The 27,811-nt window shown below is 50.9% G+C and overlaps 1 protein-coding gene across 1 annotated transcript; it reads left to right on the top strand.

Annotated features, from left to right (window-relative positions):
- Positions 1–12,749: 12,749 nt before the first annotated feature.
- Positions 12,750–13,808, top strand: S1PR2 (sphingosine-1-phosphate receptor 2; the record flags this gene model as incomplete). The annotated part of the gene is made up of 1 exon (XM_079704103.1): positions 12,750–13,808. One exon carries the CDS (start codon positions 12,750–12,752, stop codon positions 13,806–13,808), a length of 1,059 nt encoding a protein of 352 aa, XP_079560229.1.
- Positions 13,809–27,811: the final 14,003 nt, after the last annotated feature.

Raw genomic sequence — 27,811 nt, 5'->3', positions numbered from 1 at the left:
TCACTATGCCAGGGTTTTCAAAGGCCAGAGTCAAGGCTGGAATACTGGGGGGCAACCTTCAGATAGAAGATGCAGGGTATGAGTGCAGGATAGATAGGGGAGCGGTCTGACCTCTTTGGGGGAGCTGTTTAAAGTACATCCCCATCAACTGCCAAAACATCTGCTGTGTTTGTCTGCAGCTCAGTTTGTGGGTAACTGCCAAGCGTGTGAGGAGGAGGAGGAGTCCCCATTGAGGCATTCTCCCCCAACCCCTAGGGATGGGCCTGATTTGCATAGATGTTTCCATTCCCTTCAGTTCAGCGTCAAAGCGGGTGCATGGAGCAGAAAAAAAGGCGCAGAAACAGCCCCCTGGGTTTTGGCAGAGAGTCAGACCCCCTCAGGGCTTGAACCCCTGGGTAGGTCACATGAGCTCTCTGGGCCTCAGTCTCCCCCTCTGTAAAATGGGGGTATAATCACCCCTTCCTCATATGTTTTGTGTCAGCCTTGCACCTGTGTACCCTCAGGTCACCCATTCCCTGCTCTGTCCCTGCCCCATGGCTAAGGGCTGACCCCTGCACAGGATAGCCCCCTTGTTCTCTGCCTTCTGTGCCCAGATTTAGCCAATGGCAGGCACTGAGGGTAGATTGGAGGGCGAGAAGATGGGAGAAGCCAGGGTAGTTCTCCTCATCTGCTTCTGACAGCATCTCCCACTGGACATGGCCTCCCTATTTGTTAATTTGCAAGTTGTCTCACCTGCCCCCCCCTTCCTTTGGTTTCTCATCTAGGTCACCAACCCCTGTATTAAAACCCCTCTGTTTGAGATATGTCTATTTTCCTAAGTGGACTTTTACTGATGGAAGGCAGTTGTGAGGGGTTTTTGTTTAAGATACAATTAAAAATAAATAAAGTCTTCCCTTTTCAGTGTACAGTTCCACAAGTTTCCGCAAACATATACAGTCATATAAACACCACCACAATCAAGATATAGAATTGTTCCATCACCGAAAAATTCCCCCACGCCTTTTTGTAGTCAACCCCTCCCTCCACCCTCAGGCCCTACGAATCACTGGTTGCTCACTGTCCCTATAGTTTGCCTTTTCTAGAATGGCATAGAAATTGAATCATATAGTATATAGCTTTTTGTGTCTGCCTTCTTTCCCTCATCATAATGCATGTGAGATTCATCCATGTTGTTCTATATCGCTTGTTCTTTCAGAACTCGAGGTTTCAAATATGCCTGAGTGGTCTTCCATGTGAAGATAAACTGCAGTGTGTCTATTCAACCTTTAGTTAAAGGAGCTGTTGTGAGGGCTTCCCTGGTGGTGCAGTGGTTGTGTCTGCCTGCCGATGGAGGGGACACGGGTTCGTGCCCCAGTCCGGGAAGATCCCACATGCCGCAGAACGGCTGGGCCCGTGAGCCATGGCCGCTGAGCCTGCTCATCCGGAGCCTGTGCTCCGCAATGGGAGAAGCTACAACAGTGAGAGGCCCGCGTACCGCAAAAAAAAAAAAAAAAAAAAAAGGATCTGTTGTGAGCTTTTGATGGGCTGATATTTGCAAAGAGCTTAGGACAGTAACTGGCACATGATATATGTGTCAGCTGTTATTATTATGCTGGAGGGGGGCTGAAGTGGGCCTTTGGGGTTCCTCTCTCCCCTAACTATGTATGTCTCCCTCATCTGGAAGAGACAGCCCACCCTTCCCAGGCTCAAGGGGCTAAAACTGCATCTGGTGCAGACGTGGCAGGGACTGGCCTCCACTGGCAGCCTCCCCACCCCATTCCTGAAGCTGAAAGTGGGCCTCAAGCCCATGGATGGATGAAACAAGGCCGCTGCAGCTCCGCTGCCTGCCAAGATCAGCATCTGGAAAGCTTCTCTGAAGCTGGGCCCCTCCCCCGAGCCCTGGGGTGTTGTTGAGAAAGTTGGGACCTGTCTCAGACACTTCTCCTCGTGCAGTTCCTCCTGCCAAAACCCGAGAGCTGGGGGTGGGGGGAGAGTGGAGGCCCACAGTGGATGGAGGACAGTCCCAGACCTCATCAACTGGGGGGAGTTCACAAAGTTTGGGGGGGGTGTGGGATCAGAGGTCAGAGGGTTTCCTTCACCTCTGGACTACAGAGAAGAACATTCTACATCTCACCAATGACCGACGTGGTCCTCAGTGATAACCACTTCCCTTCTATTCCAAATCAATGGGGGAGGAATGGGGACGGGCGTCACTACAGCCGGACTGGGTCTGGGACTTGGGATGAAAAAGGGGGCAGAGAGCTCTAGTTCAAATCCTACCACGACTGTGTGCCTCACTTTCCTCATCTTTATTTTTTTATTTTTATTTTTGGGGTACGCGGGCCTCTCACTGTTGTGGCCTCTCCCGCTGCGGAGCACAGGCTCCGGACGCACAGGCTCAGCGGCCATGGCTCACGGGCCCAGCCACTCCGCGGCATGTGGGATCTTCCTGGACTGGGGCACGAAGCCGTGTCCCCTGCATCGGCAGGCGGACCCTCAAGCACTGCGCCACCAGGGAAGCCTCATTTTCCTCATCTTTAAAATGGGGTGAGGAAAAGGCAAAACTATGGGGACAGAAAAAGATCAATGACTGCCAATGATTAAGGACGGGTGTGGGGGGGTAATGAATAGGCAGAGCACAGAGGCTTTCTGGGCCAGCGAAACTACTCTGTATGATACTATTGATGTAATGGTGGATATGTGTCATTATACATTTTTCCAAACCCACAGACTGTACAACACCAAGAGTGAACCCTCATGTAAACCATGGACTTGGGGTGATAATGTGTCCGTGTAGGTTCATCAATAGTAAAAAAAATGTGGGCTTCCCTGGTGGCGCAGTGGTTAAGAATCTGCCTGCCAATGAAGGGGACACGGGTTCGAGCCCTGGTCCGGGAAGATCCCACATGCCACGGAGCAACTAAGCCCGTGCGCCACAACCACTGAAGCCTGCGTGCCTAGAGCCCGTGCTCCGCAACAAGAGAAGCCACGAAAATGAGAAGGCCGCGCACTGCAACGAAGACTGGCCCCTGCTCACTGCAACTAGAGAAAACCCGTGTGCAGCAACGAAGACCCAATGCAGCCAATAAATAAATAAATTAATCAATTAATTAAAAAAAAAAAAGGTAACAAATGTGCCACTCTGGTAGGGGCTGTTGATGGTGGGGAGGCTATGTGTGTGGGGGGCAAGGGACATATGTGACATCTCTGTACTTTCTGCTCAATTTTGTTTTGGGGTTTTTTTGCTTTTCTCTTCTTTTTCGTTTTCTTTTTTTGGCCATGCCGCGCGGCATGCAGGATCTTAGTTCCCCGACCAGGGATTGAACCTGTGCCCCTGCAGTGGAAGCATGGGATCCTAACCACTGGACCACCAGGGAATTAGCTCTGCTCAGTTTTGCTGTGATCTTGAAACTGTTCTAAAAAATAATGTCTATTTAAAAAAATGGGATGATGATGATAATCATAATACCCACCTCCTAGGGTTGGAGGATTCATAGGACAGCACAGTCTGTCCGTGTGAGTGTTAGCCATTATTGTCAGCGGCCCTGTAATTAGTGGAGGCTGCTCCAAGCCTCTTCCTTTTCTTCTTTTTCCCCTGCTTGGGAGCTCCCCAAGGAAAGGGCCCCATTTCCTTCCTCTTCTGCTGTTCTCTCACTCAGGGATCCCCCCCTAGGGAGGGTTCACCTTTCCCCTTGACCCCCTGGACCATCAGGGCATCTATGCCAGTGTTTCCCAATTCTCTAGCCCATTCCCTCAGCTGACCTAGTGGAGATCTCATGTTACCCCAGAAGTGGGAGGTGAGGGGGGAGGCAGAAGTGGCTTGCTGGTGTATCTGTGTATCCCTGGGGACATCACCTTTGTCTAGGAGCCATGGTCCCCCTAACAGACGGCCGGATATGTCTGCAGCCTTGATAGTACCCCCCCACCCACAGGTCCCTGAGGGGATAGCAAACTGCTGAGCCAGCCAAGGCAAGCTGGGGGGGGCCACTTCCTCCCCAGCTCTCAGATCCTCACAGAGGGCTTAGATTTCCGCTCTGATAGCTCTCCGGCGAGGAGAGGACCCAGTTTTTTTAGTACTTTATCCTCTGTGGGTTGAACACCTGGTTTCTAGAGGTTGTACAGCCGCACTTCATTTGGGCAGAGGATTCGGTAAGCTTGTGCTGAGGTCTGAGTGGAACCCAAGATCTGGCCCGGAGCTGAGTGGACACTGAAATCTGGCTCAGGAAAAGGAGTGAATTCACTCTCTGGCTTTTCTTACCTTCCCATCAAAGCCCTGCTACCGTGTGTTAGAATGGTCTGGTTTCTTCGGTCTCCTCCATTGGACTGTCAGTTTTGGATGGCAGAAACCAGCGAGGTATCACCAGAGCTGGCACAGAGCATTCTATGTTGCATTATATAAATATATATGCTGTATACCTGTATGTAACATTAATATATTGATTCTTAATATTCATTTCCTTATTCATAACTTAAATATGTTTATTCTTTTTTTTTGCAGTACGCGGGCCTCTCACTGTTGTGGCCTCTCCCGTGGCGGAGCACAGGTTCCGGACACGCAGGCTCAGTGGCCATGGCTCACGGGCCCAGCCGCTCCGCGGCATGTGGGATCTTCCCGGACCGGGGCACGAACCCGTGTCCACTGCATCGGCAGGCGGGCTCTCAACCACTGCGCCACCAGGGAAGCCCAATATGTTTCTTCTTAATATAAATTTATTTCATAGCGACACGTTGAATAATAGCATAGATGTTTATTAACAATGTTATTGTTTATTTATATTATTGATACTATTTGTTATTATTACAGGAACAATTTTACATTAGAAGTCTGGTGATTTGTTACCTTCGATTTGATTTTTCATGTCTTTGTAAATTTTTTGAATTGGTAATATGAGCTACAAATTCCAGACAGTCCCCCCCCACCCCCAGGGTACACCACGAAAAGCCTGATCCCCTCTCACCTGTTCCCCTGCCCCCCCGTCCCCCTCCCTGGGGGTAACCGCTGTGACGATGTCTTGTGCCCTTCTCCTGGAGATGGCCTGTATGTCCACAGGCAAATGTGTGTGTATTTATACAGCCCTTATAAATATACCCAGAAATGCAGGCAGGCAAGCAAGCAACTGGTTTACATTGTGCTTTTTTCATCTTAACGTGTTGAATACTGTTTCATATCAAGACTACTCCAATTTTACTTGTAATAGGCATAAACGGATCAACTTTAATTTCCTTTTTCAAAGTTTTGCTTTTCAACACTGCTTATGGAGTATAATATGCATACAGAAGGGTGTGCTGAACTTTTCCCTTTTTTTAAATTGGTTGCATTGTCTGAGATTTAAGCATCCACAATTTTTTTAAATTTTCAGCTTTTCTGAGGTATCCCTGACATGTAAAATTGTAAGATATTTCAAGTGTACATCCAGGTGATTGGATATATGTATACATTGTGAAAGGATTCCCCCCATCTAGTTAATGTACACATCCTTCACCTCACATATTTACCTTTTTATTGTGGATGTGAGAGCATTTAAGTTCTAGTCTCTCAGAAGTTCCAATTGTTTGATACAGTATTACCAACTGTAGTCACCATGCTGTAAATTAGATCCCCAGACCTCATTATAACTGAAAGTTTGCACCCTTTTACTAATCTCTCCCTATTTCCCACCCCCCCCACAGCCCCAGCAACCACTTTTCCTACTCTCTGTTTCTGTAAGTTTGACTTTTTCTTTTTTAATTCCACATAAAAGTGATACCATGTGGTATTTGTTTTTCTCTGTCTGGCTCTTTTCACTTAGCATAAGGCCTTCAAGTTTCATCCATGTTGTTGAAAATGACAGGACTTCCTTTCTCATGGCTGAATAATATTTCATTGTGTGTGTGTATATGTATATATATATATATATATCACATCTTGATCCATTCATCTGTTTACAGACACTTAGGTTCCATACCTTGGCTATTGTGAATAATGCTGCAATGAACATGGCAGTGCAGATACACTTTTTTGTCATTTTGCTTTTCAACACTCTTTACTGAAGTATCATATACATATAGGGAATTCCCTGGTGGTCCAGTGGTTAGGACTCCACGCTGAGGGCCTGGGTTCAATCCCTGGTTGGGGAACTAAGATCCCACAAGCCACGTGGTGCCACACACACACACACAAAAATAGATAGATAGAGAGAAGATAGATAATACCCTCTCCCTCCTTTTTCTTGCACTGTCTAGGTATCAAGCAGTCTAACTTTCAATTTAATTTATTGTTGGAATAGGGCACATGTTACAAAAGTCAAAAGGTACAAAAGGATTCACAGAGTGAAAGTTACCTCCCTCCTGTCCCCTGTCCCCTATCTTTCAGTTCCTCGCCCAGGAAATTTATCAGTTTCTTCTTCTTGCAATATCCTGGATATTCTGAGCATATACAGTAGAACATCAACTCCATTGGAACAGGGAGTTTTATCTGTTTTGTTTCCTGATCTATCTCCAGCCTTTCAGTATGGTATCTGGCACATAGCAGGTGCTTACTGTATGTGGTAAGTAAACATATAAGCAGATTATGTATTCATCTTCACAAATAGTACCCTCCTGAACATAAGTTCTATGAAGGCAAGGGCTTTTTTTCCTGCTCTGTTCACCGCTGTGCCCAGCATGTACACCAAAAACATTTGTTGAAGGAGTGAGGGGCATATTGTCTAGTCACTGATTTCACACACACGCATCAGTAAATGAAGGTGTGCTTCATCTCTGCAGCCAGGCACCCAGATATGCCCAGGAAAAGCTGAATGAGGAAAAGAGGGAAACTAAAGAACTGGATAGGACTTCCCTGGCGGTCCAGTGATTAAGACTCCACGCTTCCATTTCAGGGGGCACGGTTTCCATCCCAGTCGGGGAACTAAGATCCCTCGTGCCACGGCAAAAAAAAAAAAAAAGGAGTGGATAGAAGATTGGGCCTCAAAACTTGAAAGGCAGGACTCAACCTGCCTAGCAATCGATTGACAGAGGCAGTGGAAGCTTCCGGGTGCTCCCAGTCTTCTAGGGCAGAGGGGCCAGCGCCTGAATTCTGGGGCCTTATCAAGGCAAAAACCAATCCATTCTTTGAGGCAGGGCCTGGCACATAGTAGGAACTTTCTTATTTGTTGGATGAACACACAGTGGGCACTTAATGCCTATTTGTTGTGTTGACACTTAGTAGGTGCTTCGTGGCTCCTCGCTGAGTAAATAAAGGGGATTCCACGCGCTTCTCCAGTTCCAGGCTCCCAGGGATGGGCCAAGAGTACATCTGCAATCCAAGACAGTCGTTTCAGGTTGAGGTCACCTGGCCAGGAGCGACTGGACAGCACGGGGCTGCGTGACGTCATGCGCCGACCGCTTCTCACGGGTGGGGGCTGGGAGGGGCAGGGCTGGAGGTGGGGGTGCGGACAAAGGGACCCCGCGCGCCTCCTCCCCGCCCGCCCTCGCGCGCGCCCCGCTGGGCAGGCCACATCTGGAATTCATTGCTGCTGCCGCCGGAAAGGAGGCGGAGATAGGGCGGGGCAAGTGGGGGCCGAGGCGGCGCCTCTCCCGGTCCCCCTCCGTCCCCGGTCCCCAGCCCCGGGACGCAGAGGAGCCCGGCGGGCAGTCCCAGCCCTAGCCGCGGCCGTCCCGGGGACGCAGACGCCAAAGCCCCTCCGGCCAGGGCAAGGACCCGCGTCGGCCTAGCCAGGTGAGCGTGCGTGGCGAGGGGGAAGCAGAAAGGGCGGGCCCTGGTCCCCGGAGGTCGCGGGATCGGAGCTAGGGGCGCCGGCCAGGGGTCGGGGGCGTCGCGGGCGCGCACGCGCCGCCCGTGCTCCTGCTGCACCGAGGGAGTGGTCATCGTGCGCCCTCTCCACGACCCCAGGAGGCCCCACTGCCTCAGCCGCGAACCCCCAGACTGAGCTCCCCGCCTTCTCCAGCGGCAGGAAGTTGGCCCCGAGGAGAAGGCGGAATCCGAGCGCTTTCGGCCGGAGACTGGGAGGCTGGATGGTGTGCCCCCGGACCGGGGGTTTGGGGAGTGTGTATGGGGGAGGGGAGGACTCCCCTCTTTGCTGACTCCGGCTGGGTGAAGGCGAAAGGTGCCGCGCGCCGCAGTACCTCCAGGCCAAGGGGCGGAGCCCCAGAGGAAGGCAGTTGCCCACCTCCTCCACATCTGGTCCTCTGCCTCAGTTTCCCCGAGTGGTTGGTCTCTTCCAGTCCCCCCGCGGGGTCGTGGCTTTGTTCTGGAAGGAAAGTGAACCTGACTGCGTGGCTCCGGCGTCTCTTCTTTCCCTTGGGACCCGGGGATGGGGCGTGGGTGACGGCACCCGTGGCGCGGACCCCGCATGGTTCCGGGCCCAGCCAAGCGTGGGAAGCTCGCCCACTCCTCTGGCACGAGTTGACTCACCCGGGGATTTCCATCCCCTCTCCCGACTGTGCCCTAATCGGACGCTCCGGGCGCCACGCGCTGAGCCCACGGTCCCCCTCGTGGTGCGACACGCGTGCGGCATTCACGGTGCAGTTGCTGCTGGGATGTCTCCCCACCTCTCCCCAGTCCTCTGGGAATATCGAGGCTGGGACCCTGGCTGGACGCAGAGGAGCCCCCCACCCCCACTTGGAGATGTGTGGGTCACCCGCGTGTGGCTGTCGCGGGAGAGAGGAGGCGCGGCCCCAGAGGCAGCGAGTGTGGATACCGTGCATTCCACCGCCAGATAAGGAGGCCGAGACTGCAGCCCGAGGGCGGGGGCGGGTCGTGGTGCCGTCTCCAAGGAGACGCCCAGCTGGGCTTCGCCTGGTGGGGGTGGCCTCCCAGCGGACCAGGGGCGTCTCCAACCTCCCTTGCTGTTGTTTGGGCCTGGGCTGAGTTTAGGAGCCTCCGCCCTCGGGGGCCCACTGGGGCCTCGTTCGTTTGGTCATCCATCCACCCATCCATCCGTCCATCCATCCATCCATCCATCCTACACGTTTTCTGAGCGCTTTCTGTATGCCAGGCATCATTCCAGGGAGTGAAAACAGACTTAGTTGCTGTCCTCTGACACACATTCTACCCTGGAAACAGACAGAAAACAAGAAATACAATCATTATTGCTGAAATTGGCAAGTGCTGTGAATATAATAAAAAGATGCTGTGGTAGAAAGGGCCTAGGGAAGGTGGCTAGGATGCCTGGTGGTTAGAGGAGGCCACCAAACAGAAACCTGAAAGATGGGGAGACAGTCATTCAGGGCTTTGTGGGAAGGCCATGCCAGGTGGAGAAACAGCAGAGGCCAAAGCTCTGAGGTAAGAACGGGGCTGACACGTCGGAGGCCAGTGTGGTTGGAGTGGACTGACCCAGGGGGAGAGTGGGAGGAGGGGAGGTGGGCTAGGGGCCAGGCCATTTTAGGTAGTGGGGAGCCATGGAAGAATCTGGAGCTGAGGAGTGACATATTGGAGCTATAAATTTAAAAGCTCCCCCTGGATGCTGCATGGAGAATGCCAGTGTAGAGGGCAACTGAGGGGAAACCAAGCCTAGGGGGCTGCCCTAGGGCATAGGGCATGGGACCAGTGAGTGCCCAGGGGAACAGTAACCACAGGGCCTGCCTCCATGGAACTTGGGGGAGGGGCTCCTGGAAGCCACTGAGGCTTCCTCTTGCCTTTTACTCTCCTAATCTCCCCCTGAACAGTCTTGGTCTGTCTCGCTTCCCTTCCCTCCAAACCCTGTCACTTGTCCCTCTTGCTCCATTTCAGGCCTGGCCATTCCCCAGTGCTGAGCCCAGGGATGTCTTACTGAGCATCTGGGAGGGAGTCAGGCCCTATGTTAGCCAGGCCTGGGAGCCTGACACAGGGAGGGGAAGCAGGAAAGGCCTGGGGGTGACTATGCCAGCCCCAACCTCCAGACCCTGCTTCCTCTTTCTGGGAAGCATGAACCTGCCTTAAGCAAGGTCCTAGTGGAGAAGACGGAGGCATTGTGGGCCTCAGATTCCCCTTCTCTAATGAACCCCCCACCCCGAGGCTGCCCGAAGTGAGGATCTTCCCCTCAGGGAAGAAGACAGACATTTTGGTCAGTCCCTGGGGTACGAGGACTGAAACCATTTCTTTCTTTCTTTTTTTTTTTTTTAAATAAATTTATTTATTTATTTAATTTTTGGCTGCGTTGGGTCTTCGTTGCTGCACGCGGGCTTTCTCTAGTTGCGGCGAGCGGGGCTACTCTTCGCTGCGGTGCGCAGGCTTCTCATTGTGGTGGCTTCTCTTGTTGGGGAGCACGGGCTCTAGGCGCACGGGCTTCAGTAGTTGTGGCACACGGGCTCAGTAGTTGTGGCTCGCGGGCTCTAGAGTGCAGGCTCAGTAGTTGCTCCGCGGCATGTGGGATCTTCCTGGACCAGGGCTCAAACCTGTGTCCCCTGCATTGGCAGGCGGATTCTTAACCACTGTGCCACCAGGGAAGTCCTGAAACCACTTCTTATTTCCCTAGGAAGCGGCCATAAATCTTTCTCTTGGCTGCCAGACAAGAGAGGGGTCTGAGCGGCGGTGGAGGGGGCGGCCTTGGGACACACCCTGGGCTTCTAGCCTACCAGGAAGTGTGCTTCCCAGACCTGCGATGGGTCCTTGATTCTCAATTATGATCCCCAGGAGGGGCAGTAGGCCAGGGCAGCCTGGGGGCGTCTGGTCGGGGTGACCCAGCGGTCAGGCCGTGGTTCAAACCCTCCCCGGGGACATCCACACAGTCTTAATAATGTCCTGGAAAGAAGTGAGCTCCAACCGCCTGTAAAGGACCAGATCAGTAGTGCTAGCCATAGAGCGCCCCCAACTGGGCCAATCGAATGTCGAAGATGGAAAGCTCAGGCCAATAGGCGAATTGCTCAATGCCCTGGAATTGAAAATGAGCCAATCAGGGCGCGGGCTGTTTCTGGCCCGACGGCCGGTCTGGTAAGGCCCAGACCTGGGCCAAGCCGGCTGCAACGGGCAGAGGGCATCGGGGCGACCGGGGCCCGTCCGGCCGGGGAACAAGGAGCCTCTGTGTGGCGATCTGGGCGGGGCGACAGCCCCTGGGGATGTGCACAAGCCTTTCTCTGTTCCCAAACTAGGACGGATGTCCCTTCGCCCAGGGGGAGCAGCTGTCTCTATCGGGCCAGGAGCCAGGGCACCCCCTCTGAGGGGGTGTCCGGGACTGAGATGGCTGGACGACCCCGGAAGCCCCTCATCACTCCCAGGCTCACTGGGAACCGGCCTAACCAGCCTTTTCTGGAACGGTGCTCCTGGCACTCCTGGCGTGCACGTGGTCCTTGCTAGGCGTGTTTCCAGGGACCTGGGGAGGTCTCTTCCCACGGCCTCCCCCATTGAACTAAAGGCTGGTCTGGAGCTTCCTCCTGGCTCCCCTGTGCCCCTCGTGAAAGGCGGACACTGCACCAGCTCCTCTGAGACCCCGCCCCCCAACTACCAAGCTGGGGGGAGGCCATGAAGTCGGCCTCTCACCCTCTCTGCCCACGTGCATCTTCCCGCCCCTTCCCCCTACGGCTCAGTTTTCCTTGAGAGAGGGGTGACTCAGGCTTTCATGAAAGCGAATACCGTTCCCCCCTCCCCGCGGGGCTTCACGCCCCCTCACCACTCACATGGCTTCACACAGCTGCCCCATCCTCCCAGCCAGGACCTCCCAGACGGGTCTCCTGTGGCTCCCCCACCCCATCACCCCCTCCCAGCCTCCCTGCACCGGATGTGACTGGGGAGCCGGGACTCAACCCTGTTTGTTCCAAGGGCCTCACATCTGGATTTCATCTTGGCTGGGGAGGGGGTGGTGCCAGCGCCCTGCCCACCCTGCTAGGACCCTCTGTCCCAGGGCAGGGCTAGATGGTGCTGATGAAAACAGGCTGTTGGGAATCTTGCCTGGCTGGCTCACTCAACATCCCTTACCAAAAGATTGGGAGGAGAACACCTAGTCCCTAGCTGTGGGTGTGGCAGGAAGAGGGAAGCTAATAATATTCGCTAATATTTATTGAGTGCCTGCTGTATGCTAAGGGTGCCTCGTGTATCGTTCAACGGGATTTTCCCATCACCCCTCTGAAGTGGGCTTTCTTCTCCCCACTGCACAGATGAGGCCATTGAGACTTAGAGGCCAAGTGTTGAGTGACTTGGCACAATATCCCACAGCGTGTCAGAGGTGGAGTGGGGTTGAACCTTGGATTGCCTGCAAGGTCTGAGTCCTTGAAAATGACGTGACCTCTGTGATGCTCAAACTTGAGGTGTCTCCCCAAGACCTTATCTTGGGAACACATATGGCCTCTAGGCTTAGACCCAGCCTGAAATCCAGGGCAGTGGGTGGTAATGAGCAGAGGATGCTGCTATTGGCGAGAGCATCTCACTGACCCAGGTTGGCAGGCGGCATGAGACCCGAGGCTCCAGTGTTTTCAAGAAATGAGACAATCCCTCCAGGTCCTGGCTAAGACTCCCTCTCTGGGTAGGTGGGTAGGGCTTCCGGAAGTCCGTTTTGTGTCTTTCATGCCCAACCTTTGGGGGAGCTTCTGTTTCTTTGAAAGACACTGTAGCCTAGAGGTTATAGAGGCTTTGGAGTGGGTCTTTGAGGCTCTTGCCACTGACTAGCTTTGAGGCTTTGGGAAAGTGAATTGGGTGCTCCGGTTTCCCATTTGTAAAGCAGAGATGATGATCATTCTGACTTCATGTGACAGAGTTGGGACTTGAACCACAGCCGTCCAGAGTCAGCCCAGGCAGCAGCCACGGCACTGACCTGTCTATCTGTCTTTTCTCTCTGCAGCTCTGACAGCCCCATGGCCCCAGCCGGCTACTAAGCCCCACCATGGGCAACGTGTACTCAGAGTACCTAAGCTCCAGCAAGGTCAAGGAACACTATAATTACACCAAGGAGAATCTGGACACGAAGGAGACGCCCTCCCGCCAGGTGGCCTCAGCCCTCATCATCATCCTCTGTTGCGCCATCGTGGTGGAAAACCTGCTGGTGCTCATCGCGGTTGCCCGCAACAGCAAGTTCCACTCTGCCATGTACCTGTTCCTGGGCAATCTGGCTGCCTCAGACCTGCTGGCAGGCGTGGCCTTCATAGCCAATACTTTGCTCTCGGGCTCTGTTACGCTGGGGCTGACACCCGTGCAATGGTTCGCCCGTGAGGGTTCTGCCTTCATCACGCTCTCCGCCTCTGTCTTCAGCCTCCTGGCCATAGCCATCGAGCGGCACGTGGCCATTGCCAAGGTCAAGCTCTACGGCAGCGACAAGAGCTGCCGCATGCTGCTGCTCATTGCGGCCTCATGGCTCATCTCGCTGGTTCTCGGCGGCCTGCCCATCCTTGGCTGGAACTGCCTGGGCCACCTGGAGGCCTGCTCCACCGTCCTGCCGCTCTACGCCAAGCCCTACGTCCTCTGCGTGGTGACCATCTTCTCGGTCATCTTATCAGCCATCGTAGCCCTGTACATCCGCATCTACTGTGTGGTCCGCTCCAGCCAGGCCGATGTGGCTGGCCCGCAGACACTGGCCCTGCTCAAGACAGTCACCATCGTGCTGGGCGTCTTCATCTTCTGCTGGCTGCCCGCCTTTAGCATCCTCCTCCTGGACTATGCCTGTCCTGTCCGGGCCTGCCCTGTCCTCTACCAGGCCCATTACTTCTTTGCCTTTGCCACCCTCAACTCACTGCTCAACCCTGTCATCTACACATGGCGCAGCCGGGACCTGAGGCGGGAGGTGTTACGGCCGCTGCAGTGCTGGCGGCGGGCAGCAGGGGTGCAAGGGGGGCGGGATGGGACCCCGGGCCACCGCCTCCTGCCTCTCCGCAGCTCCAGCTCCTTGGAGAGGGGCACACACATGCCCACATCGCCCACGTTTCTGGAGGGCAACACAGTGGTCTGAGGGGCAAGTGGGCTGACAACCAGGCCACCACAGCAGAGGGCTCCATGGAGAGGCACCGGGTGCCCTGGGACAGAGACATGGGGCTGCCAAGCAAGATGCCCCCATTCCACAGACCTGGGTGATGCTGAAGATATTTCACACCTGGGCTGGCTGACTGAGGCACTGACCAGTTGGATGGCACAACTGCAGCCGGGTCCTGGAGGCCAGCGAGGTGGCTGGAGTGACCTCTTCGGAACTGGATCGTGGGGAGGGCCGGGTGGGGGGCAGACCTGGAAAGAGCCCAGGTGACAGCAGGCAGGTGCTCGAGAGGAGCACAGCGCAGGGGCAGTCTGAGCCTCCGCCCTGTGCCTGACTCCCTTCTCTGAATTTAGCCCCCTTGCCACCTTCTCTTGTGGTTCCACTTCCCTAGAACCACTGTCCTGAGGGGCTGGAGACCTCCTCCCTGACCGTACTGGGTGGCCCTGGCTAACAGTTCCCGGGCTCAAATCCACAGCTTCCCCAAATTTCACCAGCTGCCACTTTGGCAACTGCTTCCCTTTCTTCTGACTCTGTGAGTGAGATGCCAGGAAAGCACATGGCGGTGGGGAACTAACGCCCATTCTCAGACCTCATTGGCCAATTGCACTATTTGGGGCACAGAGGAATCACCCAGGGCTGGAAAAACCAGTCTGGGGGCCTGAAGAGGGCTCTGGGCCTCCCAGTGGGGCAGGGTGGAATTGGAGAAAGTTCTAGGGGAGCTGTTGGTACAGGGCCCCAACCCCCGAAAAACAACCACCCCCAAACTCTCTCACCTCCAGACCCAGCTGAGGTACCAGATCTCATAAGGCAGGGCAGCCTTGAGCCCGCTGTGCCTCCTTTCAGGTTGTATTGAACGGAGCATGGGGGTAGGGGTGCCAGGAACAATTATGGGATGCCCTCCTATTGCCCGCTTCAGCAGGACTTTGCTAAATTCTGTGGACAGATGGAAGGGACATTGCGGTACAAATGTATATTTATGTGTGTCTGTCAGTGTCTGTGTGTGTCTGTGTGTGTGATGTCTGTGATCCCTTCTGCTCACCCTGTTTCCCCAGAATGGATGCTATTTTGTCTCCTCACGCCTGTGTTGAAGCTGCCAAAGAGGGGTCTGGTCCCCGCACAGACTCCTTCGTAATTCCTTGCTTATATCCCCACTTGAGAGCTGGGGTGCAGCTCACCTGGGGGAAGGAAACTTCACACCTCAAAGTGATTTCTCATGACTGCAAAGGCTAGGAGAGCGGATCTCTGGGGGGGGCAAGGAGCCAGTTGGGGGCTTGTCTCCCCTCATACAGCTCCCCGGATGCCCCTCATGCCTGAGACCCAGGCCCAGGCCAATAAACGGTTCAATGTCTCTTTCTGGTGGTTGTTGTCTTTTTAGGCTTAAGGTGTCAGTTCCCCCATTAGCATCCTGTGGCTGGGGGTGGATGGGACAGGGGAGGGTGGTTACTGCTCAGACAATTCATCCTTTGCCAGCCTTTCCTCGGTGCCCCCAGCCCTGGCCCAGCCAGAGACAGGATTGCAGAGAAAACAGGGTCAACACTGACTTTCTCCCTAGGGCAGTTATCTGGCCCCTCCCAGTGATTAATTAGGCCCAGGACCTCCATGCTATCCTTCAAAGGGAGAGCCTGGCGGTCGGTGGGGGCCCCCCTTCTTCATCCCCAGTACACATCCCTCCTGGGGAGCTGGAGAGATGGTCTTGGGAGACACGGGCCCAGACACCCCTCTGAAGCACAGTGTTCCCAAAAGGAATGGCCCATCTTCTTCAAGCACTTTCCAGGCAGGAAGACAGAATCCTCAGGAGGCTGGAGTTACTATAAACTGCTTTTATGGAGATGTGGGTTCAGAGAAGTTAAGTGAGCTGCTCAGGGTCACACAGCCGGTTGGGGCAGTGCCTGTCTGAATTTGAACTCAGGCGGGCTGACTCTAGATCCTGCCAGCTCCACCACTGGGTCAGAGAAAAGATCCTCAAGCCCCTCTTTGCCATGGAAGGAGTGAGGAGTGTGGGCTGCCAGCCTCCACCAGCATCAGCAGGATCCAGGATATGCCCAGCTGGGAAGCAGCTGAAAGGTGGGTCCCTAGCTCGCCACCAGAGTGACACTCCCTCCTTTGCCCACAGGCACAGGGCCCAGCGGCTCCTTTGAAGATAGATCTGGAGCTTTGATGGGGAACCCAGGCCCTCAAGCTGAAGCTCCGCCCAGCAACACCAGCGCAAAGCTAGGGCAGCCAGCTGAAGCGAGGAGTGGGGCAGACGGTGGCCAGAAGCTGAGACCCACACCCCCCATCGGAATTCCCCTTCCTCCAGCAATTCAAAGACAACCTCTGGAAACCTGAGCCCTCGCTGGGATTGGGAGGAGGAAGAAGCACAGGCCAGGCCAGAGTCAATAAATTTCCCCCAAATACCCACATGCTTCCTTCACCTGCTCCTTCAGGCATCTGCTCAAATGCCATCTCCTCAGAGAAGCCTGCCCTGACCACCTTCTTCCCTCTATCTAGCCCCTCACCTTCTTACCACCTGGCGGTGTAATATACATCGGTCTACTTCTCCCTAATTAAAATATTTACTTTTTTTTTTTTGGCTGCACCACACAACATGTGGGGTCTTAGTTCCCCGACCAGGGATTGAACCTGCGTCCCCTGCATTGGAAGCACAGTCTTAACCACTGGACCGTCAGGGAAGTCCCTTTTTTATTTAATTTTTTTCTTAATTAAAATATGAACACCTTGCAGATAGGACTGCATCCTATTCACCACCGTCTCTAGCATCTTTCATAGTACTTGACACGTTCCCACCAAAGGACCTTAGCACCTGCTGTTCCTTCTGCTGGGAATGATCTTCCTGCAGACATCTTTGTGACTCTTCTCTCCTCCTTCAAGTCTGTATTCAAATATCACACCCTGGGTGAGGCCTCTGGCCATGAACACAATTTTTTTTTTATCCTATCTACCTCCCTTGCTACTCGCTAATATGCAACACATTTCGCTTCTTTATTTTATTCATTTTATTATTATTATTATTATTATTATTATATTTTTGGCCATGCTGCACGGCATGTGGAACCTTAGTTCCCCAACCAGGGATCAAACGCGTGCCCCCTGCATTGGAAACGCAGAGTCTTAACCACTGGACCGCCAGGGAAGTACCTGTCTTGTTTATTTTCTATTTCCCCTTTAGAATGCCAGTCCCATTCTAAATGCCAGACAGCAGGAGTTTTTGTCTATCTTGCTCACTGAATGGCCTCAGTGCTCAGAACAGTGGCCAGCTCACAGTAGGTGCTCAATAAATGTTGAATGAATGAAAGCCAAAGCGAATGGGTGAATGTTAAGTGCTGTGAAGAAAATAAAATAGGAGAAGCAACAATTTTGGGGTACTGTATTCTGCAGGGAAGGCATTATTATAGGCACTCTGACCGAGAAAGAAACTGAGGCACAGAGAGGTCAAGTAATGTGCCCAAGGTCACGGAGCATGTGAGTGAAGGGGTCTGGATTTGAACCCAGGCAGTCCTTTTATTTGGCTGCACCACCCAGCTTGTGGATCTTAGTTCCCCAACCAGAGATTGAACCTGGGCCCCCTGCAGTGGTAGCATGGAGTCCTAACCACTGGACCACCAGGGAATTCCCCCCCCCCTTTTTTTTCTTTTTCTTTTTTTCAGGCAGTCCTTGATTGAATACCAAATCACATCTCATTCTCCTCAGTATGGCGGTCTGAAGAACTGATTTGCTAATATCTCTCAAATCTCAGAGCCTAGAATGGAATGGACCAACCTGTAGGGATGCAAGGTGACTTTCACCTCCTTTTTCCCTACAGAGGCTGTTGGCTATTAGGGAGCATTAGAATCACCTGGAAGAACCTGTTAACATGCAGATTCTTACGCTCCCCAGTCAGAGATTCTGATTAAATAGGTCTGGAGTGACCCTAGTGATGCATGTTTTTCATTAAGCCCTGCCAGTGATTAGAAAAAGCATCATCTTGGGACTTCCCTGGTGGTCCAGTGGGTAAGACTCCGAGCTCCCAATGCAGGGAGCCCGAGTTCGATCCCTGGTTGGGGAACTGGATCCCACATGCATGCCGCAACCAAAAGATCCTGCATGCCACAGCGAAGATCCCATGTGCTGCAACTAAGACCTGGCACAGCCAAAATGAATAATAAATAAATATTAAAAAAAAAGAAAAAGCATCACCTTGAGACCATATTCTGAGAAACATCCTAGACTCCTTAATCTAGAGCAGTGCTGTCTAGTAGAACTTTCTGTGGCCATTTAGCACGTGAAATGTGGCCAGTGTGAAGCTGAATTTTAACTTTAATTAATTTCAGTGTAGTTGGCCACATGTAGCCATTGGCTACAGTACTGACTGCACAATTCTAGATTCCATATCTGTAGTTTCTGCAGCATCTGAGCAGCTGAACTCACTTAGCGTGATGCTGCCATTTCAACAAAAATCCCCGTCTTCCACTACTATCATTGTGAATGACATTGTAGCTTCCATACATCACTTTATGATTTTTGGACTATTTCTTCTAATAATGATATCAATGATATTCTGCTGCTAATGACAGAAAACACAAAATATTCGTAACTTAAGTAAGAGAAATTAATTTCTCTCTCATATATAAGCGTTTCAGAGAAAATTGATCCTGGGTAAGAAGGATGATGCCCACTTACCCGCAGTCCAGGCTCCTGTCTGTCTGTTTATCTATCTATCTATCTATCTATCTATCTATTCACACATACATCTACCTAAATACTTCACTGTGTTTCCTAAGGAGAAGGCATTCTCTAACATAACCTCAGTAAAATTATCATAATCAGCAAATCTACAAACCTTAATCAGATTTCACCAATTGTCCCATTACCAACCTTTATAGCAGAAGAAAATCCCAGCTCACTTTTTGCATTCAGTTGTCTTTTTAGTTTCCTTCAATCAGAACAGTTTCTGAACCTTTCTTTGTCTTTCATGACCTTGACATTTTGGAAGAATATAGGTCAGTAATTTGGTAGAATGTCCTTCAACATGGATTTGTCTGATGTTTCCTCATGATTAAATTCAGGTTATGCAATTTTGGCAGAAATGCCAAAGAAGTGATGCGTCTTTCTCAATTAGTTCCATCACTAGCAATGTTAACTGATCCCTTGGAAGTACCTGCCAAGTTTCTCCACTTTATTTTTTTTAATTAATTAATTAATTAATTTTTGGCTGCGCTGGGTCTTCGTTGCTGTGCGCAGCCTTCTCATTGCGGTAGCTTCTTTTGTTGCGGAGCACGGGCTCTAGGTGCACGGGCTTCAGTAGTTGTGGCACATGGGCTTCAGTAGTTGTGGCTCGCAGGCTCTAGACCACAGGCTCAGTAGTTGTGGTGCACGGGCTTAGTTGCTCCTCAGCATGTGGGATCTTCCTTGACCAGCGTTCAAACCCGTGTCCCCTGCATTGGCACACGGATTCTCAACCACTGCGCCACCAGGGAAGCCCTTTTTTAAAATAATTAATTAATTAATTAATTTTTGGCTGCGTTGGGTCTTCATTGTTGTGCAAGGGCTTTCTCTAGTTGCAGTGAGTGGGGGCTACTCTTCGTTGTGGTGCGCGGGCTTCTCATTGTCGTGGCTTCTCTTGTTGGCGGAGCATGGGCTCTAGGCGCGCAGGCTTCAGTATTTGTGGCTCACGGGCTCAGTAGTTGTGGCTCGCGGGCTCTAGAGCGCAGGCTCAGTAGTTGCGGTGCATGGGCTTAGTTGCTGCGTGGCATGTGGGATCTTCCTGGACCAGGGCTCGAACCTGTGTCCCCTTCATTGGCAGGTGGATTCTTAACCACTGTGCCACCAGGGCAGCCCATATTTGTTACTATTGATGAACCTGCATGGACACACTGCAGTTTCCCATAATTTGGTACTGGCTGATGGCATCCCCTTATGTCATTTAACATGTTCCTTTGTCCCCAAATTCAATAATTGAAAGATATTCAATTCTTTCTAGGTGGTGTTGGAAACTCACCAGGAGGACATGATGTCTGGCTGTCTCTCTCTTTTACTGAGGACTAAGACCGATCAAGGGGTTCACGTGCCATCAGCCTGATCCTGTGTTTGTAAATTCCCCATCCGACTGTCCCCTGATGGTTTGATCACCTGTGGACTGTCGCTTGGACCTATCATTTCCTTAGTCATCTTCAAAGGTTTTCTAATCCATCTCCCCATCCTCACATTCTAGCCATCTTTCTCATTTGTCTACAAAGCAAATGTACTTCCCCGAAGTCAGACATCCGACATCCACCACCTTTCCCTAAATGTCTTGTCCGAGAATAGTTAAATCTGTCACGAAAGGGAAGTGAATTTGGGTAGGTATGACTCATTGTCAGCGGCATTTGTGGTGTTAGTTTCAAGAGTGCATACTCTAAAGTTAAAAAAAAACCGAAAGGGCTTCCCTGGTGGCACAGTGGTTAAGAATCTGCCTGCCAATGCAGGGGACACGGGTTAGAGCCCTGGTCTGGGAAGATCCCATATGCCGCGGAGCAACTAAGCCCATGTGCCACAACTACCGAGCCTGAGCTCTAGAGCCCATGAGCCACAACTACTGAAGCCTGCACACCTAGAGCTCATGCTCCACAACAAGAGAAGCCATTGCAATGAGAAGCCTGCGCACCGCAACGAAGAGTAGCCCCCACTTGCCGCAGCTAGAGAAAGCCTGCGTGCAGCAACGAAGACCCAATGCAGCCAAAAATTTTAAAAATAAGTCAATAAATTTATATTTTAAAAAAATCCAAAACAATAAACAGATTTGAATCTCAAATCCAACACTTGACAACCCAAGTAGACTTTTGGCAAATCACCTGACAAGTCTAAGCTGGTTTCATCATCTGTAAAATGGTATGTTCATAATCCCAACCTCAAATGCAAAATGGCACTGCCACTTTGGAAAACAGTTTGGCAGTTTCTTAGAAAGCCAAACATAAACTTACCATGCGACCTAGAAATTGACTATAGGTATCTACCCAAGAGAAATGAACACGTATGTCCACACAGAGACTTGTCTGTGAATACTCATAGCAACATTTTTCATAATAGTCCCAAAGTGGAAACAGCTCAAATGTCCATCAACTTATGAATGGATCAACAAAATGTGGTTCATCCATATGATGGAATATAACTCAACAATAAAAATGAACGAAATACTGACACACATAATAACATGATGAAACTCAAAATAATTATGCTGGGCTTCCCCGGTGGCGCAGTGGTTGAGAGTCCGCCTGCCGATGCAGGGGACGCGGGTTTGTGCCCTGGTCCGGGAAGATCCCACGTGCCGCGGAGCGGCTGGGCCCGTGAACCATGGCTGCTGAGCCTGTGCGTCTGGAGCCTGTGCTCCGCCACGGGAGAGGCCACAACAGTGAGAGGCCCGCATACCGAAAAAAAAAATTATGCTAAGTGAAAGAAGTCAGACACAAAATATCATAAATTGTATGGTCCATTATATGAAATGTCCATAAGAGGCAAGTCTATAGAGACAGAAAGTAGATTGGTAGTTGCCTGGGGTTGAAGGTAGGAATGGGGATTAACTGGAAACAGGCATGAGGATTCTTATTGGAGTGACAGAAATATTCTAAAACTGGATTGTGATGATAATTGCACAACTTGGCAAATTTACTAAGAAAACATTGATTTCTACATTTTAAAATGGGTCAAAATTTTGTGATATATAAATTTTACTTCAATAAGCTTACTAAAAAATAATTCCAACCTCTCAAAATACTTATTGAACACTCTATTTTTTTTTTTTTTTTTTTTTTTTTTTTTTTGTGGTATGCGGGCCTCTCACTGTTGTGGCCTCTCCCATTGCGGAGCACAGGCTCCGGATGCGCAGGCTCAGCAGCCATGGCTCACGGGCCCAGCCGCTCCGCGGCATATGGGATCCTCCCAGACCGGGGCACGAACCCGTATCCCCTGCATCGGCAGGCGGACTCTCAACCACTGCGCCACCAGGGAGGCCCTGAACACTCTATTTTTTTCCTACCCTCAGAGATCTTACATCCTAGTGGGGGAGACAGGCCATAAAAGTAAATATATAATACAATGTTAGGAAGTTTCCATTATGGAAAACAGTATGGAGGTTCCTCAAAGGATTAAAAATAAAACTATCATATGATCCATCAATCCCACTTCTGGGTGTATATCCAAAGGAAATGAAATCAGTATCCTAAAGAATATCTGCACTCCCATGTTTACTGCATCATTACTCACAGTAGGCAAGATATGGAAACAACCTAAGTGTTTGTCAATGGATGAATGAATAAAGAAAACATGGTACACACATACACATATACACACAGGGAATATTATTCGGCCATAAAAAAGGAAATCCTGCCACTTGCAACAATATGGATGAGCCTGGAGGACATCATGCTAATTGAAGTAAGCCAGAAACAGGAAGACAAATACTGTGTGATTTCATTTACATGTAAAATCTAAAAAAATCAAACTCACAGAAGCAGAGAGTAGGATGGTGGTTCCCTGGGGCTGGGGGATGAGGGAAAGGAGGAAATGTTGCTCAAAAGATTCAAACTTTCAATTATAAGATGAATAAGTTTTGAGAATCTAAAGTACAGCATAGTGATTATAGTTAATAAAATTGTATTGTACTTTTGAAATTTGCTAAGACAGTAATGTTCTCACTACACACAAAAAATGGTAACTAACTGAGGTGATGGATGTGTTAATTAGCTTAATTGTAGCAATCATTTCACAATGTATACATAAGTCAAATCATCTCATTGTACACCTTAAATATATGCAATTTTTATTTGTCAATTATACCTTAATAATGCTGGGGGGAAATGCTTCTTAAACTTCCCAAGTGGGGAGGGTGTGAAAAAAAATACAGCTACCTGGGCCCTACCAGGGCCTGGAGAATCTGACTCCAGGGCCCAGGACTCTGCATTTTTTTTTCTGGTACGCGGGCCTCTCACTGCTGTGGCCTCTCCCGTTGCGGAGCACAGGCTCCAGACGCGCAGGCTCAGCGGCCATGGCTCACGGGCCTAGCCGCTCCGCAGCATGTGGGATCTTCCTGGACCAGGGCACGAACCCGCGTCCCCTGCATCAGCAGGCAGACTCTCAACCACTGCACCACCAGGGAAGCCCCGGACTCTGCATTTTTATACTGTACCCCTCCTGATGTGAACCATCCTTGACTTACAGTTTTCAAAATGCTGATTTGGGGCTGGTTTTAGGCTGTAAGATATTGCCCAGAGGAAATATGGCTGGGACGAGACCACTGCTTTGTCACTTCCATGGGTCTAAATCAGTCCTTCTCATCCAGGGTGATTCCACGCACCCAGGGGACCTTTGGCAATGTCTGGAGACATTTTTTTTTGTTTTTTTTTTTTTTTTTTAGATGTTGGGGGTAGGAGTTTATTAATTAATTTATTTATTTTTGCTGTGTTGGGTCTTCGTTTCTGTGCGAGGGCTTCCCCTAGTTGTGGCAAGCGGGGACCACTCTTCATCGCGGTGCGCGGGCCTCTCACTATCGCGGCCTCTCGTGTTGCGGAGCACAGGCTCCAGACGCGCAGGCTCAGTAGTTGTGGCTCACGGGTCCAGTTGCTCCGCGGCATGTGGGATCTTCCCAGACCAGGGCTCGAACCCGTGTCCCCTGCACCGGCAGGCAGACTCTCAACCACTGCGCCACCAGGGAAGCCCTGGAGACATTTTTGATGGTCCTGCCTGGGGGTAGGGGTGCTACTGGCATCTAGTGGGTAGAGGTCAGGGATGTCACTAATAATCCTGCAATGCACAAGACAGTCTCACATGACAAAGGCTCATTTGGCTCCAAGTATCCTAAAGTGGTGTCCAGGCAGTGGTGCCTGTCCTTCCGGGTCCTTCCAGCTGGTCAGCTGGTTCACCTGGGAGAGTGGAGATGCCCTGACTGGAGTCTCTCTTTGCCAGATAGTTGTAATAACTTGGTGATTGCTTTTGGAGAGGCAGTTTTGGCTAGTTAGCGGTCATTTCTGGGAAGGGGGGGTTTCATGTGAAGTTCTTCGATTCAATGGCTAGGGCAGGCCCCATTCTCATCCCTGCTTAGTGTGGTGAGGACGATTTTCTTGGTAGCTCAGGAGTGGACACGGTGTGTTTTCACTTCGTGTGCCAGGAGGTGAGTGATGCCTGGAGGGCTGACCACTGTTTTTCTCTAGGGACAGGTGGCTGCAAATGGGCAGTGGCCATGGGACCCAGGCCAGTTGAAGATGGCTGGGGTGGGCTGAGGGAGGCAAGGTGGGACCTATGTGTCTTAGAAGGAAGAAAGGAACGAGGCCCAAGCTTGAAGTGGGTGACAGAACTGGGGAGAAGTACCCTGGACCAAAGCACTCATTCCAGGAGTGGAATTACTGGGTCAGAGGGCAGGAATACATTTAGCCTTAGTAGATATTGCCAAATCATTTTCCAAAGTGGCTGTACCATTTGGGGCTCTTCCAGCAACACAGGAGAGTTCTGGTCTTACTAAAACTTGTGAGCATTTCTTCTTTCATTTTAGTCATCCTGGCTTGGATGGGTGTATGTGGGAGCTGTTAATCAAATTGAGGTTTCATTTTGCATTTCCCTGATGACTGATGAAATTGAGCAGCTTCCCATTTGAGTCTTGGCCATTCGGATATCCTCTTTTATGAAGTGCCTGTTCAACTCTTTTGTCTATTTAATATAAAAGAGATTGCCTGTCTTTTTCTTATTGAACTCTCTGTGTATTGTAGATACAAGTCCTTGGTTGGCAGACATATGTCTGTGGCTTGTCTTTTAGTGGTATCTTTTGATGAACAAATTCATTTTAATACAGCCTGGCATATTTTCCTTTATGATTAAAGTGCTTTGTGTCCTGTTGAAGAAACACTCACCTACTCCAAAGTCACAAAGAAGTTCTATGTCTTATTTGAAAAGCTTTCTTGACTTTGCTTTCCCATTTAGATCTGCAAGATCTGGAATTGAGTTTTGTATGTGGTGTGAGGTAGGGATCAGAGTTCGCTTTCTTCCATAGGGCCATCCAGTGGGTCCAGCACCATTTACCAAAAAGACCATCCATTCACCAATGCTTTGCCAGTTGTTTTTGTTTGACATAAATAATATAGCCACATGGTCCAGCATTCCAAAAGGGCAAAAAGATTCAGAAAAATTCCTTTGCCAATAGATTTAACCCTGCTAATTAACATTCCTTATCTCCAGGAATTTATCCATTTCTTGTTTCTTTCCCAAGATTTTATGTGTAAATAAGTAAATATACATAATTCCTTCCATCCCTCCCTTTTTTACATAAACAGTAGCACACTATGCATTCCGTCCTACGTCTTTTTTTACACCCACTTACAGATAGGAAACAAGCTCTAGGATATTATATAGAAAAATATCCTTTTATTTTTTGTTGTTGTGGAGTTTGTCACCATATGAATGGTAAACAATTCCTTAATCTAATCCCCACTGATGGGGAACTAGGTTCTTCTCAGTATTTTGCTACAGACAAGGTTCAGTGAATGGCTGTGTCCTCTTCTCTCTCTCTCTCTTTTTTTTTTGGCCACACTTAGTCCCCCGACCAGGGATTAAACCCCAGGCCCTGGCAGTGAAAGGGCTGAGTCCTAACCACTGGACCACCATGTGCAGTCCTAACCACTGCACGTGTTTGTGAGTACATCTTAGGGGCAATTCCCGGAAGTAGAATAGCTGAATAAAAGGGTGTGTGCATTTGTTGTTTTGATGGATGCTTGCAGACTGAGCATTTTATGTGGGGGAAGAGGCATCACACGCTCACTCATGCAGGGCTACATGAGTCTTTGCTGTGTGCCAACTACATCGTAGGTACTTTGCTAGGTGCTGGCATAAAGTTATCACCTCAAAATGTGTGATCACCAGCTGAGGCAAAGGCTCTAAAAGAAAGATCTGTGGTTTTAAGAGCCTACCGAGACAAGTGATAGTGTTGGGGGAGGTCAGAAAAGGCTCCTTGAAGGAGGTGATGGGTGAGCTAAAATAGGAAGAATGACTAGCGACTCTCCAAGTAGGAGAAGTAGACATATGGAGCAGCAGGGCTTTCCAGTTTAAAGGAACAGCAAGTGCTAAAACCTTGCAATAATTATTTATGGCTGAATAACAAAAAGCCCCACAGTCTAGTGGCTTAGAACACTACCACCCATGTATTCTGCAAGATGCTATGGAAAAACCCAAACGAACTTTTTGGCCAACCCAACATTATCATTCAGTGGTTTCTATAGGCTGGGAAATGGGGAGCAGCAAAGTGAGCAGTTCCAGCTTGAGAGGTCTCATGAGGTTACAGTCAGATATAGGCTGGGGCTACAGTCATCTGAAGGCTTGACTGGAGCTGGAGGAAACACTTCCAAAGCAGCTCACTCACATGGCTGACAAAATGGTTCCTCTTCCCATGGGCATCCCCATGGGGCTCCTTGAGCATCCTTACAACATGGTGGCTGGCTTCCCCCATGAGAACAAGGTGGTGCTGTGATGGCTTTTATGGCCTAGCCTCAGAAGTCCTGCACCTTTACTTCCACCATATTCTCTTGGCCACAGAGACTGGCCCTGATTCACTGTTGGAGAGGACTCCACAAAGGCATGAATACTGAGGCAAGGAATGTTGGAGGCACCCTAGTAGGCTGGCTTCCACAGCCCTGAGGCAGGAAGCAGTAGGGAGTGTCCAGGATGTAGCTCAGCTGGGGTGAGCCAAGGGATGAGTGGCAAAAGCTGATGTGGGCAGAGCTAGGGGTTGGCTGCAGGGGTAGGGGTTGGCTTTACCCTAAGAGCACTGAGAAGCCATTCAGGTACTTTCAGTGGGGCAGGGAGGAGGTGATACGGTCAGATCTGGATTCTAAGAAGATCCTTCCCAGTTCCTTGCAGAGAATAGGTGGTGAGAGGACTGAGTGACAGCCCAGGAAGGAGGCCGGACAGGCATCCAGGACAGAGGGGAGGATGACCTGAGCTGGGGTGGTAGCCCTGGAGGGGCAGATCAGCTAATGGACTCAAGGGCTGTTTGAAGGAAAACCCCTCCAGGCTTGGCAGTAAGCCTCCTTTGATCCCAAACAGAAAGCCCTTCGCCCGCTCAAGGGCCCTGCAAAGGAGCAGGCGGGTTTGCCCAGCATACTCCAGAGTTGGTTTCCCCAGATCCGCTTTCCGGTCACTTGAGCCTGGAGAGAGAGCTTGCGAGGCCTGCCCTGGTGGTCTTCCTGCCTGGCCGCCTGCCTGGAGTGAGAGTGGCAAAGTGTTCCTGTTGAACCCTTGAGTGCTGCTGTCACCGCCCGGGGCCTCTGCTGGGCTGGCACCAAGTGAGAGCTCAGACTAATTCCCCAGCATGTGGCGTGACTCAGCTTCGGCCTTCTGACTGACTGTGGCTCAGGACACGTGACCATCCCTCCACCAGCCCTCTGGGCTGCCTGGACCTTGGTTGTGCTGACCCCTGGTCTTTCCTGGCCTCTTGAGTATGGCCCTCTAGCTAGAGGCAGGAACGTGGCCTGGGAAGCAGGGAGCTGGGGCAGATCTTCTGAGGGGTTTGTGAACACTACCGAGAGATGGGGTCAGAGTGAATGCCCACAGGAGCTGAATCTAACTTTCTGGAAGTTCCAGTTGCTTCTCTCAAGGGATGAGCCCATTTCTAGGTGGGGAAGGAGTCTCTGGTGGTCCAGCCAGTCACTCTGGAGCCTCCTGGAAGCCATCAATATCCCTTCCCCATGACCTTGACTGATATTTTACTGGTCAGGTGAGTCAAGTGAGGCAGGTGATTCAGGGATTAAAGACAGAACCTGGGTTTGCAACTGAGCTGATTTGGGCCTCAGTCTCCCTGTTTGTGAACTGGAAATCATTTTGTTGTGGGGCAGAAAACGGCTCTATACCTACCAACATTTGCATCAGGCGCCTCCCAGGTGCGATCTCCCATGTCCTATATATTTATTTAACTGATATTTGGATTCCTACTGAGTGAGCCTTTAGAGGTCAGCTGTGAACGAGGCAGACCACCAAGTCCTTGCCCTCTGGAG

Source organism: Hyperoodon ampullatus, assembly GCF_949752795.1.
Source record: "Hyperoodon ampullatus genome assembly, chromosome: 4".
NCBI classification, from domain to species: Eukaryota; Metazoa; Chordata; class Mammalia; order Artiodactyla; family Ziphiidae; genus Hyperoodon; species Hyperoodon ampullatus.
Note: the sequence above shows the minus strand (reverse complement) of the source record. Positions and strands in the feature narration are given on the sequence as shown.